We start from the raw sequence: 14,690 nt of genomic DNA, 5'->3' as shown, positions 1-14,690 counted from the left end.
TTTTCCTTTCTACTGTCTTCTAGTTGTCGTTACCCACAGATTTCTGGCCCTGCATCAAGATCTCAAGTTTTTACTTTCTCTCTGTGTATGTGTTGAGTAGCTGGACCACTCAAGGAAGTCAACACGAGTGCCAAAGCGCGGTGTAGACGAGAACACGAAGGATCCGCCGCTATCAAGGGACAGCTTCTTTGTGGGGACACAACTATTCCTACAGCAGAATTTTGTGTATGGGAAAAAAAAATACATTTCACGTTTGCCCATTCCACAGCTAGGAAAGCGTCGCAGAGATGGGGAAAGCTAACGCAGCACAGAACCAACGCGGCAAAACTGAGTCCCAAAAGGACGGCTCCCTGACGCCAACAAAGATCCCTTCAACAGCCTGTGCTTACTGAAACGGGCGTGCAGACCGCCAAATCCTGTGGCAAGCACCAGAAGAAGGAACATGGCTCCGCTGTTCCTGGAGCGCCGCGGGCCGGAGTAACAGCAGTTGAGGCGTTGAGGCGGCGCATGCGCACTGTGGGCGGGGCCGTGCCCGTGGTGGGCGGGGCGGGGGAGAGCGCGCGCGTGGCGCTCTGGTCCACTGGGGACGCAAGTGAGGCGGCGCACGGCGCGCATGCGCACTGTGGGCGGGCCGTGCCCGCGGTGGCGGGGCCACGGAAGAGCGCGCGTGGCGCTCTGGTCCGCTGGGGACGCAAGTGAGGCGGCGCACGGCGCGCATGCGCACTGTGGGCGGGGCCGTGCCCGCGGTGGCGGGGCCACGGAAGAGCGCGCGTGGGCTCGGGTCCGCTGGGGACGCAGGTGAGGCGACAGGCCTGGCGTGCTGGCCGATCCCGGGCCACCGGAAGAAGGCTGGCAGCGAGCGTCAGCACTCAGGAAAGGCTGCCTGGTGTTTAATTCCCCCGGGAAAGCCGCGTCTTTTATGACCCTCGCGTTTAAATTTCTAGTTATTGTGAGGAAAAGGAGCCCATATAAATATGGCCAAGTTCTTCTCCGTTACGTTCATGTACTAGTTGAATGAGAACCTTTATTTGGTTCACTCCCCAATTGGCCTCAGTGGCTGGAGCTGGGCCGATCTGAAGTCAGGAGCCAGGAGCTTCCTCCAGGTCTGCCACGCGGGTGCAGGGGCCCAAGCACTTGGGCCATCTTCTACCGCTTTCTCAGGCCACAGCAGAGAGCTGGATAGGAAGTGGGGCAGCCAGGACTAGAACCGGCGCCAATATGGGATGCCAGCACCACAGCTTTGCCACAGCGCTGGCCCCACCCTCGTTTTTATTTTAATTTTCCATTTTAAAAACTACCTGTCAGAAGAGAAACAGTTGGAATTTTTTGAGATCCGTCGGCAGTCTTTTCAGAGTGTATCCGAAATCATAGTAAAATACATTAAATATAATAATATACAGCCACACTCCCTCATTAACTATTATTTTTGCTGCAGAAATGCTGACAGCATGTTTATAAACTTGCTTTGAAATTACTTGAAAAGTGGCCAGCGCCGCGGCTCACTAAGCTAATCCTCCACCTAGCGGCGCCGGCACACCGGGTTCTAGTCCCGGTCGGGGCGCTGGATTCTGTCCTGGTTGCCCCTCTTCCAGGCCAGCTCTCTGCTGTGGCCAAGGAGTGCAGTGGAGGATGGCCCAAGTACTTGGGCCCTGCACCCCATGGGAGACCAGGAGAAGCACCTGGCTCCTGGCTTTGGATCAGCGCCATGCACCGGCCACAGGGCGTCGGCCGCAGCGGCCATTGGATAGTGAACCAATGGAAAAAGACCTTTCTCTCTGTCTCTGTCTCTCACTGTCCACTCTGCCTGTCAAAAAAAAAAAAATTTACTTGAAAAGCTATGGGAGGTTATTAGCAGAACAATGACGCCTTATCAAAGCATGTGGGTTTGAGTCCTATTATTTCTTATTCCAGCTTCCTACTACTGTGTATCATTGGAGGTGGCAGATTATGCTTCAAGTACTTGCTATCCATGTGGGAGCTCTTGCCACCCATGTGGGAAGCCTGGATTTAGTTTTAAGCTCCTGGATTTGTGCTGCACCAGCCCCAACTGTTGCAGGTATTTGGGAAAGTGAACCAGTGGGTTCATTTTTCTTCATTTCTGTCACTATTTTTACCAACGTGTTTCAAATAAAATGAAGTAATATAAATGTAAAATTGAAATAAAATATGTGCACTTGAACAAATTACTGAAAACTTAAGACAAAAATTTTTTAGAGAAGTAGAGCAACAATGACTCAAATGGTACCATTTTTATCCTCCGATTAGGAAGGGTAGAGGAAGTGTCAAGAAAAGAAATGTGTACCCTATATATAATTTTTTTTTTAATTTAAAGAGATGGAAAAAAAATCTTAGCAGTACTAGATGGAAGACACATTAAATTCCATTACCAAAAAGTAAATGACTTCTGATCAGAAATAATGAAATTCAGAAGAAAAGAGATAAAAGGCACTGAAAGGAGAAGCATAGCATTTACAGTTCTAGGCACAATAGTTTCATCTTACCAAATTTAAGATAAATAAAAACTCTCCATAACTGATAATAAAAATCTTAAAGATTTTATCACAATAAGAGCACACTGCAAGGAATACTAAAGAATGTCATTTGAGCTGAGGGAAGTGATCTCAGATGGAAGTGCACATCTACAAGAAAGGAAGAGCCACAGAAAGGGCAGACATGTAATTGTAAATGACTGTACATGGTTTGAAATGCTACTGTCTGTTTCAGGTGACAATAATATGTATAAACAGAATTTATAACATACATAGAATTAAATGTAGTAGCACAAGAGAGGAGTACATGGTGATAGGAATAAATTGTTTTAAAGTTCTTTTGTTGCATGTTGAGTAGTATAATATTAATTCAGAGTAGATTCTAAGTTTGGGATCCATACTGTAATATCTGGAGTAATTACTAAATACTAGTATTTTAAAGGAGAGTTAATCCTATAAGAGGGAAAAAATAGTGCTCAATTATCTTAAAATAAGTACATGAGGTATTAGCAGACATGAAGGGGTCCATTTGTTTGTGGTGGCATAAATCAACACTGCTCAGAGGGAAGCTTGGCTTGTGACAGGTAAGACAGGAAGAGACATTTGCTGAAAATAAATGGCCTCACTGAGAAGGAGTTTTTAAGAGATTTTTATAACAAGTATTAGAGGAGCGTCAAGCATGTTGAAAAGGGGGAAAGGGAGGGCCTCCCTACTTTCAATATACACCTTTATATATCATTGCATGTATAAACATTTGAGAGCCTGGTTTCTTGTCTGGCCCTTCTTGCTACAGTGTTGCAAGACAAGCTTTCCTGGAACATCCTCTGAAAAACAGTAAACTATCTCAGATTCCCTGCCTGTATTTCAGTGAGGCACTGTTCCTTACAAACAGTAAAACAAAAGAACCAACAAATGGGGAGCGATATAAAAATAACAAATAATACCCTTAGAATCAAAAATATCAGAAATTACATTAAATGTAAACATTCACAAACACTCGAACTAAAAAAAAATTGTCAGACTGTATTTTTTTTCCAGTTTTTTTTTTATCTTTTATTTAATGAATATAAATTTCCAAAGTACGACTCATGTGTTACAATGGCTTCCCCCCCATACCGTCCCTCCCACCCACAACCCTCCCCTTTCCCACTCCCTCTCCCCTTTCATTCACATCAAGATTCATTTTCGATTATCTTAATATACAGAAGATCAGCTTAGTATACCTTAAGTAAGTATTTCAACAGTTTGCTCCCACACAGAAACATAAAGTGAAAAATAATAGATGATTTTTTTTAAATGATGATGAAATCAGATCAGACCTATTGTCATGTTTAATCCCAGTGAGAGTCAAGTTGGGAATTGATAATTTCTTTTAAAAAGTACAAGACCCAACTGTATACTGTTTATATCAGATATAGCTTAAATAAAAGGGTGTTTCAAAGAGTTCCTAGAGAAATACAACTAAAAGAAAAGCTTGTTTCAGTGCAAAAAATTTTAAATGAATGCATAGATTTTTAAACAATTTAATGCCAAAATACTGACCATTCAGTGAACTGAATAAACTATCCAAAAACAAATTGAATTCTTTAATAGTTAAGTTGAATCTATCATTTAAAATCCCTCCTAATCTTTAGTTCCAGAGAAATTCATTGGTTATTTTGGCAAAACATTTAATGCACAAGAGCTGAAAAATTATTCACAAATTCTTAAAGAAAATGGCAATGAAAGAACTTATTTCTAATTCATGTCCTCACACCAAACTCTGATATTAGGCTAACCTTTGAAACAGAACCAAGCGCAAGCCCTCTGGATCCTTTGAAGCTTCCAGTCTTACAGCCCTGTGGTAGAATCCTCTCTAAGGACAGACAGAGAAAAAAAAAAAAAAACAAACTCACCTTGGAAATGGAATGTGGTCATTATCTGCTTGCCTATGAATTCTTCAACTGTAGCTACTATCTGCTACATTTTCAACTTTAGGTTACACTTGTTAGTACAGAGCAATGGTGTTAACCATTGCCAGACAGGGTACAGCTCCGTATGTGTGTGTGAAAAAAATCATCGTGACAAGGTATGTAAGCACATATTGTATCAATTCCTGTGGCTGCCATAAAATAGAATATCCAATCAAATGTATATATGTGGTTATGTAAGGGGGACAAAGAAGCTAAAATCATATACAAAGAAATATCTCTTTATTCAAGGCTCACACTTTTGATAAAAATACAACTAGGCCATAATAATAATAATACTGCTTCCAGGCCTTGGTGTCTCATCTCTGTTCATGTATACTGCTACAGCCCTATTCATCTGGATAATGGGCAAGGGAAAGTTAAGGGGTATAGAGTCCCAGTTTGGCAAGTACAGTTACTGAAGGAAACACAGCCTCCCACAGAAGCTCGGATGCGGACACGGGGAAGGTAAGGTGAGCAAACATCTGTATTTACTAGGCCTGCTGGCAAGCCACGTCTGGGTAGGAAGGTGATGGCAGGTGGCAGAAGAGCCATGGAGAAGACAAATGGGAAGAGCTCAAGGATCCCTGTAGGACTAGAGATGCCCAGGATGGACCACTGTCTTGAATTCATGACTCGGAGATTGTGGGAGCATAGTCCATTGTTTGAATTCTCAATTGGAAGAAGTGGAAAAGAAAAACAGACATGTAGGCGTGAAAGTTGGTCCACATAGTTTATTGCTTCCTTCAGCTGTGATCAGGGTGGGAAAGGCAGAATTTCTATTTCTCTGACTCACGGTATTATCCACTGTCTTCTGAAGGAATTACTCATTACTGTGGAAGAGGGGAAAAACACACATGGTCAGTAAATTCCTTTTCCTGCAAAGTACACAGGAGGGGTACAGCATGGTGAAAAGCTAAGTTAGGGTTTTCTGTGATTTCTGGGAACTACCATTCTTAACCAGAAGTACTTAAAATGAGAAAACAACATTATTCACATCTAATGAATTCTTTATGAGCATTAAGATTTGTGATTTATAGAAAGTTAAATACATATTAATTTTACTTTTCCCATACCTGGAACACAATAGTTTTTGGTTTTCGTGTTACAAACAGGTTTTGGCCACTGAAAAAGTCATAGCCCTGAAGTATTGTGCCTACGGTGCCTAATGAGTGAAAAAACCCCAGTTACAAGTTTGTTTTATAAGCTAATCATAGATCTTGCAAATTATTAAGTTCAACTCTAATTCCATTGTAGCAGTAGGAACAAGTTCCCAAAATACTTGAGAACTTCACTAAACCAAACAAAAACAAACCAAGTGATTTAAATATTGATCAGTTTCACATCAGTGAAGGTTGATAGGCTACTTATGGGTGAAATACTTCACCCATTCACCTAATCATTCAATACTTAGGAATTAGTGAAGCATAAAAGTTTTACTGTAAATTCAAATGTATTCCTATTTTAAGACACATTTGTGTCTCTTGGTAATCACTGTGGCTCACTTCAGGGCCTCAGAGTCCTCTGACTGTCTGGGGTGGGTCATTGCAGAGTGTTCTGTGCTCTCATTGAGGACTACATAGATCCTTTGTGCACTTCATGCACCTGTTTGCGTGGGGGTTGTAGCCACTGTGGGCTAACCCCACGAACTGATCATCTTGGAAGAGAGGAGGTGAGGCTGTGACTATGCTATCAGACATGATCCTACCCTCCCCCTGCTAACAATAGAGGAGATCTACCATGCCCAATATGGATGTCATGTTGCATTCACACCCCACTACTAGCACTGAAAAGAGTTTCCTGGGCCCAACCAGCACATGCCTTAGTTTCACTAAACAGAGGGAAGTTAATAGCAATTAATGCCCAAATCAAGAAATTGGAAAAGCATCAAATAAACCATCTATCAATACATCCAACGGACCTAGTTAAAAAACAGAACAAAACAAAACAAAACCAACAGCAAACCAGGGACCAGAGCCGTGGCTCAGTAGGTTAATCCTCTGCTTGTGGTGCCGGCATCCCTTATGGGGGCCGGTTCTAGTCCTGGCTGCTCCTCTTCCAATCTAGCTCTCTGCTGTGGCCTGGGAAAGCAGTAGAAGATGGCCCAAGTTCTTGGGCCCCTGTACCCACATGGGAGACGTGGAAGAAGCACCTGGCTCCTGGTTTCAGTTTGGCGCAGCTCCAGCCATTGCAGCCATTTGGGGAGTGAACCAACGGAAGGAAGACCTTCCTATCTGTCTCTCCCTCTCACTATCTGCAACTCTACCTCTCAAATAAATAAATAAAATCTTTAAAAAAAAAAAACCAGCAAACCAAACCCAAAATTAGTTAGAGGGAGGAAATAATTAAAATTTAGAAGAAAAATAAAATAAAAACAAAATAACTATAAAAATAATCAGTGAAATGAAGAGCTGGTTATTTGAAAAAATAAACAAAAGTGACACTCCATTGGCTCAATTAATCAAAAAAAAAAAAAGGAGAAGGCTCAAATCAATAAAATCAGAGTTGAGGAAAGAAATGTAACAACAAACACCATAGAAATAAAAATAATCATCAGGAATTACTACAAAGAGCTGTATGCCAACAAATCAGGAAACCTAGAAGAAATGGATAGATTCCTGGATACATGCAACCCACTTAAATTGAGTCATGAGGACACAGTAAACCTAAAGAGACCTAAACAGATTGAATCAATAAAAAAAGATTCTCCTTAAAGGAATAGCCCATTATCAGAAGATTTCACTGCTGAATTCACTAGACTTTTTAAAAAAGAATTAATTCCAATTCTTCTCAAACTATTCAAAAGAATTCAAAGGGATGGAATCCTCACAAACTTTTTCTATGAGATCAACATTTCTTTAATTCTAAAACCAGAAAAAGATATGTAAAGATAGAGAACTGTAGAAAAATAACCCTGATGAGCATAGATGCAAAAATCCTCAACAAAATACTAGCTAATTAAATCCAACAACACATCAGAAAGATCATTTACCCGAACCCAATGCAATTTATCCCTTGTATACAGGGATGGTTCAACACATGCAAATCAATATATATGATACATCACACTAAAAAGCTGAAGAATAAAACCATATACTTATCTCAATAGATGCAGAGAAAGCATTTGATAAAATACAACATCGTTTCATGATGAAAACCTAGGGCAAATTGGGTTTAGAAGGAACATTCCACAACAGAATCAAGGCAATATATGACAAACACAGTCATCCTCATTGATTGAGGAAAAGTTGTAATCATTTTCACTAAGATCCAGAACCAGACAAGGATGCCCATTTTTAACATTATTATTCATAATAGTTCTGGAAATGTTAGCCAGAGCTATTAGGCAAAAAAAAAAGAAACCAAAAGAATACAAATTGTAAAGGAGTATGTCAAGTTAGCCCTGTTTGCAGTCAACATTTTATATAAGGGGAAACAAAAGATTCCAATGCGACATTAACTGGAACTCCTAAGATTTAGTTTGGTTAAGTTTCAGGATATAAAACCAACACACACAAAAAATAGCCTTTGTATATACAGACAGTGTAATATCTGGGAAAGAACTCGTAAGATCAGTCCCACTCACAACAGTTAGAAAAATTTAAATACCTTAGGATAAATTTAACCAAGGATGTGAAAAATCTCTACAAAGAAAATTATAAAACCTTAAAGAAAGAAATAGAAATAGACAGAAAAAAAATGGAAAGTTCTATCATGTTTATGGATTGGAAGAATTATCCAAAAAATGTGCATACTACTACAGAAAGCAATTTGCAGATTAAATTCAATCACAATCAAATACCAGTGACATTCTTCTCAGATCTAGAAGAAACAATGGTAAAATTCATATGCAAACACAAGAGAACCTGAATAGGTAAAGCAATCTTAAAGAACAAAACCAACGCCTAAGGAATCAAAATACTAGATTTCAAGATAAACCACAGGGTAACTAAAATGAAAACATCCTGGTATTGGCACAATAATAGGCATGTGGACCAATGAAACAGAACAGAAACCCTTGAAATTAATCCACACATCTATGACCAACTAGTCTTTGACAAACACACTAAAATCAATCCCTTGAGAAAGGATGGTCTCTATAACATATGGTGCTGGGCAAATTAGATCTACATGTACATAAGTTCTAAAAGAAGACCCCATACCTGACACTTTATACAAATGTGAACTAATAATGGATCAAGGATCTAAATGTATACTGTTTACCATCAAATTACTATAGGAAAACATAAGGGGAGCCCTGCAAGACATTGGCCATAGGCAAAATGTTCTTGCAAATGACCCCAGAAGTATAGGCAATTAAACCAAAAATAGAGAAATGGGATTACATCATACCAAGAGCCTTCTGCATTGCAGCTGACAGAGTGGTAGGAAATTATTTACCAGCTGTGCAACTGAGAAAAGATTAATATCCAGTATCTATAGACCTCAGGGAACTCAACAACAAGACGAACACTGTTAATTAATGGACAAAGTACATGAACAGGCAGTTTCCACAGAATGAAATACAAATGGGCAACAGATACACAAAATAAATTACCAGCCATCTGGAAAATGCAAATAAAAGCCACAATGAGGTTTCACCTCACCAAAGTTAGAATGGCTCTCATACAGAAGTAAAAATAATGATTATAAATGCTGATGAGGATATCGAGAAAAAGGTACCCTGATGCACTTTTGTGAGAATGTACACTAGTACAACCATTATGGAAGGCAGTATGGAGAGTTCTTAGAAATCTGAAAAACAGATCTACAATATGTAGGCAGCCTTTGGACAAGTCAAGGCCAAGGGAGGATGTTGGTCAAAAACATTCTGTGGAAATTGGCTGATGTTGCATAAAAGCAGATAAGCTGCTTGTATGTGTTGATGCTGTTGACCTTTTGTGCTTCTTTGATGTGCAGCCTGTTTTGTGTATGAATATCGCTGAGAGGTGGAATAAAAGAGCCTTGATCAGCCTTTTGTCTTGGCTCCATTCTCTGCCCCCTTGTCCCTCTCTTCATTTCCACTCCCTCCTTCAGGTTCTGTTTGTCTGGTGCAGCAGGCCCGCACAACAATATGACTCAGCCATCCCATTCCTGGTAATTTATCCAAACAAAATGGAATCAGCATAGGAAAGAGTTATTTGTACCCCATGTTTATTGCAGCTTAATTCACAATAGCTGAGATATAGAATCAACCCAGATGTCTATCAACTGATGACAGGATAAAATAAATGTGGTATATATACAATTTGGATACTACTCATGTAAAAAAGAATGAAATTCTGTCTTTTGCAGCAAAATAGATGCAACTGGAAACTATTATACTTAGTGAAATAAGCCAGTCTCAAAAAAGACAAATAGAATATTTTCTTTGATGTGGAAATTAATATGCAACACAAACAAATATGTATAAATGAAATGTCATTTTTAGCCCTTGTCTATACTTCTGTGGAACTATGGTGTTCCTGCTTTTTACTGGTTGAACATTTTGATCAGTGCTGAGTTACATCTATGAACATAGAGTGGACTAAAATTATGTCTTTGCAAAGCTGATGAAGAGATGGCAGGGAGGAGAGAGGGACAGTGGGGTGGGGGAACAAGGGAGTGAGGAAAGTTTGATTGTCTTCTATGGGATGCATAAAATCTGTTCTGTTCATTTTAATTAAAAATAAAAATTAAATTAAAAAAAACTAAAAAAATTAAAAATAAAGATAAAAGAATCAAACGAGGAAATATTTCCTAATATACTCACCTACTTCCGGTTGTTTTGGTGCTTTCCTCTGTTTCTGATCTAAAAATAATAAAATAATACTCTTAGATTGATAAATATAGCTTATCAATATCATGTTGTATTTATTTAGTATGGCAACTTCTTTCCCTTAAACTTAGTAGTGAACAATAAATATTTGCCAAATTTCTAGTTTTATACTCATTTTTACCAAATGCCAACATCAAATTCTTTGGAACCTCTTCTATATTCTATCTGTGGATTCCCTATTTCTAACCTCCAAATAACCTGGGAGAGAAAAATAATTATTTGCAGGCAAATTAATCAAAATTAATTCAAAATAAGTTAATACAAATTAGTGAGAGAATTCAGTAGTGACAGTATCATAATTTTAACATTCCCATAATCTATATACCTCTGCTATATCTGCAAAACATGTATTTTTGCAGGTAGTATATATTGATTTATATAAATATATAAATATTAATAAAATATTTGTTTTATTTACATTACATATTATGTAAATACACATTTATATATTTACATATAAATATATAATGCAATATATTTATAATATAAAATTTAATTATATACATACATTTATTATATATTTCACATAAAATATATTATCTGCAAAAAGTACAAATATTTTTATATATTATAGATAATATATATTAGTGTGTATTCTATAGGAGTTGGCTACCAATATCTTCCACTGAATTTTCAACAGAAAAGCATTCTCTCTCTATATATATATATGTGTAAAAACAGTAAAATACAGAAAAATTAAATAGGTGCTATAGTAGTAAAACACTGTATCTGCCTAGCCTGCTAAATTGAAATGAAAGAGAAAAAAACAAAGATTTTCTCTATCTTAGAAGCAAAGCTAAATTAATGGGTTAACATTATAAATTATATACTTTATAATTTTATATGTAATAATGTATAAATGTATAATGCTTTATACGTTGTCCTACAAATTATATCTTTGTCCATTCCTCAGTCTATATGGACACCAGGCATTTTTAGAAGAGGGTGATGAGGTTTATCATATGATTAGAGATTATGTAAATAGACACTCGGAATACTTAAAACACAAACTAATGTGTGCAAGGTGTCTGGCGTGTAACAAATCTTCCCAGTCAGGTGAATCAATTAATTCACAAGCATATTGGGATTCCACTCCCAGGCGAGGTTCACCAGTCCCAACAGAGTGGGGCTGGGGAAGTGGCACATCAGAGGTTGGGAGGGCTCCTTTTATAGATACTGGGCATGGAGTTAAAGGTTGAGGCAGGTCTGATCCTCACTGGTTGACCTTTAGGCACCCACAGGGACCTTGACAAGGACTTTGGGTTCTCGGAACGGTGGGTAGGGACTCTCCATTCCCAGAAGTGTGGGCCTTCTCTCCTTGCGGATCCCAAAGCTACCAATGTGTGTATGTGAAACTGTAGAGTAATAACTCATTCAATAAACAAATATTTATTGAGCATTTACTCTGCAGGATGTCATCTATAAACGGAGGAACAAAGTAAACATGGCCATAACCCTTTAGCTGTTTCAGAGTGTAAATGCTACTAGGTGTTGAGTAGAAGTATTGCAGTGCAACAGCTCCCTGAGTGACAAGTGATAGATACTACAAGTGAAAAAAGAAAATGAACGTCCTTTCTAATACTTAGTTTATAGATAATAAGCAACATCTTGGAAAGGGTGGTTATATCAGGAGACATTCAGCAAGGACAGGGAGGATGTACGGAGAAATGTTGTTGCTGTCCTAACAGATGGAGTGACTTCTGTCAGGAAGGGGGACACTTTATAATGTGGCATGGCTTAGGAGACAGAATGTGGCTATAGCAGATATTCAGGAACAGCAGTATATTGATGTAACTAAAAGCCACTTCCTGAAAACTTTACAAGGAAGAAGAGTAGAACTGTAAATATTTGATAATTTCAGAAGTGTCATAAAGCTATTAACTGTGTGATTTGGGAAACTAAAAATTTAAGAGAATTCAGAGCACCCTTGTTAACACAATTATGAGCTGTTTAGGTTCTGTGAGGAATTAAATGCAATCCAAATACAAATTAATATTTTCCTTTATGGATTTCAGCAATGCAAAGAGATGCAAAAATGTCCAACTTCTGACTTAGTTTCATAAACCAATTATAAATACTTTGTCTCTTATTAAATTTTCCCTGTGTCGTAAGAGTAGCCATTCAGTAAAAGTTTTGTCAACTGGGGGCCAGCATTGTGGCATAATGCATAAAGCTGCCACCTGTAATGTCAACATCTCATACTGGCGCCAGTGCTAGTCCCAGTTGCTCCACTTCCAATCAGCTTCCTGCCAATGGCCTGGGAAAGCAACATAGGATGGTCCAAGTATTTGGGCCCTCGCACCCTTGTGGGAGACCCAGATGAACCTTGTGGCTGCTGGCCAGTGCTGTATCTGACCTGGGAAAAGCAGCAAGGATGGCCCATGTATTTGGGCCCCTGACATCTGGGAGAGCTAGATGAAGCTACTTGCTTCTGATTTTGTTCCAGCCCTGCGCTGGCCTTGCAGCCATCTGGGGAGTAAATGAGTGGATGGAAGATCTCTCTATCCCCTACTCTGTAACTGACTTTCAAATATAAGTAAAGAATTTTTTTTAAAAAAGTATTTCCTAAGTTGTCTATCTACTGGTTTCTGCTCGGGTACTATTTTCTGACTTGGAAATAAATAAAAATTATGCCTAAAGGTTACTATGAAGAAACCTGTCTACTTTGAGAATGAAAAATGCAAGATGCAACTTTTTTTTTTCTCTTTATCACTGCTAAGCACGGAATACAAATTTGATTCTAAATTCCTAAATCTGGCCCACAGTGTTCAAGCTAGCTTTTTACTTCATGACATAGAAATTGCCACACTCTACAGATTCAAACTGAGTTAGTACAAAGGAAATCTGGAAAACTGAAATGGCAGCATAAATTTCCCCTTCTCTCTCACACAATACAAAAAAAGCTGAAGAAAAAAAAGCGCATAAGTTAACACAAAACTCAGATTGACAGTCAAAAAAGTTAAGAAGATGAAGAAATTAGAAGCTCCAAAGCAAAGTGGGAGCTAAAGCTGAATGCCCTAAGAGATGCAGTTCTCACAACCCCAGCTTGGAAGGAGTAGAGGGCATATGCTTTCAAGCTGGAACAGAGACAGGGTGAAAAGGCCTGGTATCTGCACCTTCATAGTGTCCTCCTTTGCTACCTGCTATACAGGCCCTTACCCAGAGTTTGCTGCCCCCGCTTCCCCCGGGGAGATGAGAGGGTAAAGCAGGACAATCATAGCTTTGTTAAGGATATTTCAGAGCAGATGGATCAGGCCCACATCTCCAAAGCTTCACCACCCTTCTTGGCTACTTGGTACCTACAGTGATTCCTCACCTCCTGACCTTGCCTCCTCCCATCTTCCTGTCACTCATACTTAAAATGGAACGGAAAAGATGGTTTATTTTCTTTTTGGGAGGTTGGTAAGGGTATTTTTTATAAACAACAGGTTACTTATAGTTGTTTGAGAAAGTATTAGAACATAGGGGCCGGCGCCGCAGCTCACTAGGCTAATCCTCCGCCTAGCGGCGCCGGCACACCAGGTTCTAGTCCCGGTCGGGGCGCTGGATTCTGTCCCGGTTACCCCTCTTCCAGGCCAGCCCTCTGCTGTGGCCAGGGAGTGCAGTGGAGGATGGCCCAAGTGCTTGGGCCCTGCACCCCATGGGAGACCAGGAAAAGCACCTGGCTCCTGGCTCCTGCCATCGGATCAGCGCGGTGTGCCGGCCGCAGCGCGCCGGCTGCGGCGGCCATTGGAGGGTGAACCAACGGCAAAGGAAGACCTTTCTCTCTGTCTCTCTCACTGTCCACTCTGCCTGTCAAAAAAAAAAAAAAAAAAAAAAAGAACATAGGAGCTAAGCTAAGTAATTTGGGAGTTATTTTTGTAAAAGTAAGTTTACAAATACTAAATGTAATTGCATAATGAAATAAGATAAAATGTAAAGTATCCAGTGTTAAATACTGATCTCATGCCTGAGGCAGACTTAGATATTGAGTATTTAATATTTGGTAGATAAGAACTTTCAAAGTTTTTTCAATGTTTATACTAATTATTATTATTACTCATCAAAATTTTTACAAAATTTAAAAGGCAGGTCTAAAAGTAGCTACCTTTTTTTTGAATAATCTAACTATAAAAGAATTTGGATTAATCTTCAGGTTTTCAGGACGTGAAAGATATATAGAGTACCCACGAATATGTTTTTTTAAAGATTCATTTATTTATTTATTTGAAAGGCAGAATTACGGAAAGGAAGAGGCAGAGACAGAGAGAGAGAGAGAGAGAGAGAGAGTGAGTGAGAAGTCTTCCAAATGCGTTTTAACACATTTAAGATGTTTGCTAACAGGACAGAAATACTTTCAACTTTTGTACCAAACAAAATATCCTAAGCAAATACAGAAGGTATTTTGGGTCAAGTTGCTTCCTGGTAAAATAAAGCATCATGACAATTAATTTT

At 39.1% G+C, this 14,690-nt stretch overlaps 2 protein-coding genes across 5 annotated transcripts in view; both read right to left on the bottom strand.

Annotated features, from left to right (window-relative positions):
• LOC103352159 (disintegrin and metalloproteinase domain-containing protein 5) overlaps positions 1-630 on the bottom strand; it is a 127,139-nt gene extending 126,509 nt beyond the window's left edge. For all 3 annotated transcript variants that reach the window (XM_051832399.2, XM_051832400.2, XM_070069668.1), the window contains exon 1: positions 390-630. In XM_051832399.2, the coding sequence (XP_051688359.2) occupies positions 390-615 (226 nt within the window). In that variant the 5' untranslated portion in view covers positions 616-630. The remainder of the gene's footprint in view (positions 1-389) is intronic.
• A 4,048-nt stretch (positions 631-4,678) lies between these two features.
• LOC103352161 (disintegrin and metalloproteinase domain-containing protein 32) overlaps positions 4,679-14,690 on the bottom strand; it is a 175,236-nt gene continuing 165,224 nt past the window's right edge. The window contains exons 18-19 of one of the 2 annotated variants that reach the window (XM_070068596.1): positions 10,191-10,229; positions 4,679-5,271 (exon numbers count right to left, since the gene is read on the bottom strand). In XM_070068596.1, coding sequence (XP_069924697.1) covers positions 10,191-10,229 — 39 coding nt within the window. In that variant the 3' untranslated portion in view covers positions 4,679-5,271. The remainder of the gene's footprint in view (positions 5,272-10,190; positions 10,230-14,690) is intronic. The other variant, XM_008273944.4, reaches the window with a different exon arrangement.

The sequence above is a fragment of the Oryctolagus cuniculus genome, chromosome 2 (genome assembly GCF_964237555.1).
Source record: "Oryctolagus cuniculus chromosome 2, mOryCun1.1, whole genome shotgun sequence".
NCBI classification, from domain to species: domain Eukaryota; kingdom Metazoa; phylum Chordata; class Mammalia; order Lagomorpha; family Leporidae; genus Oryctolagus; species Oryctolagus cuniculus.
Note: the sequence above shows the minus strand (reverse complement) of the source record. Positions and strands in the feature narration are given on the sequence as shown.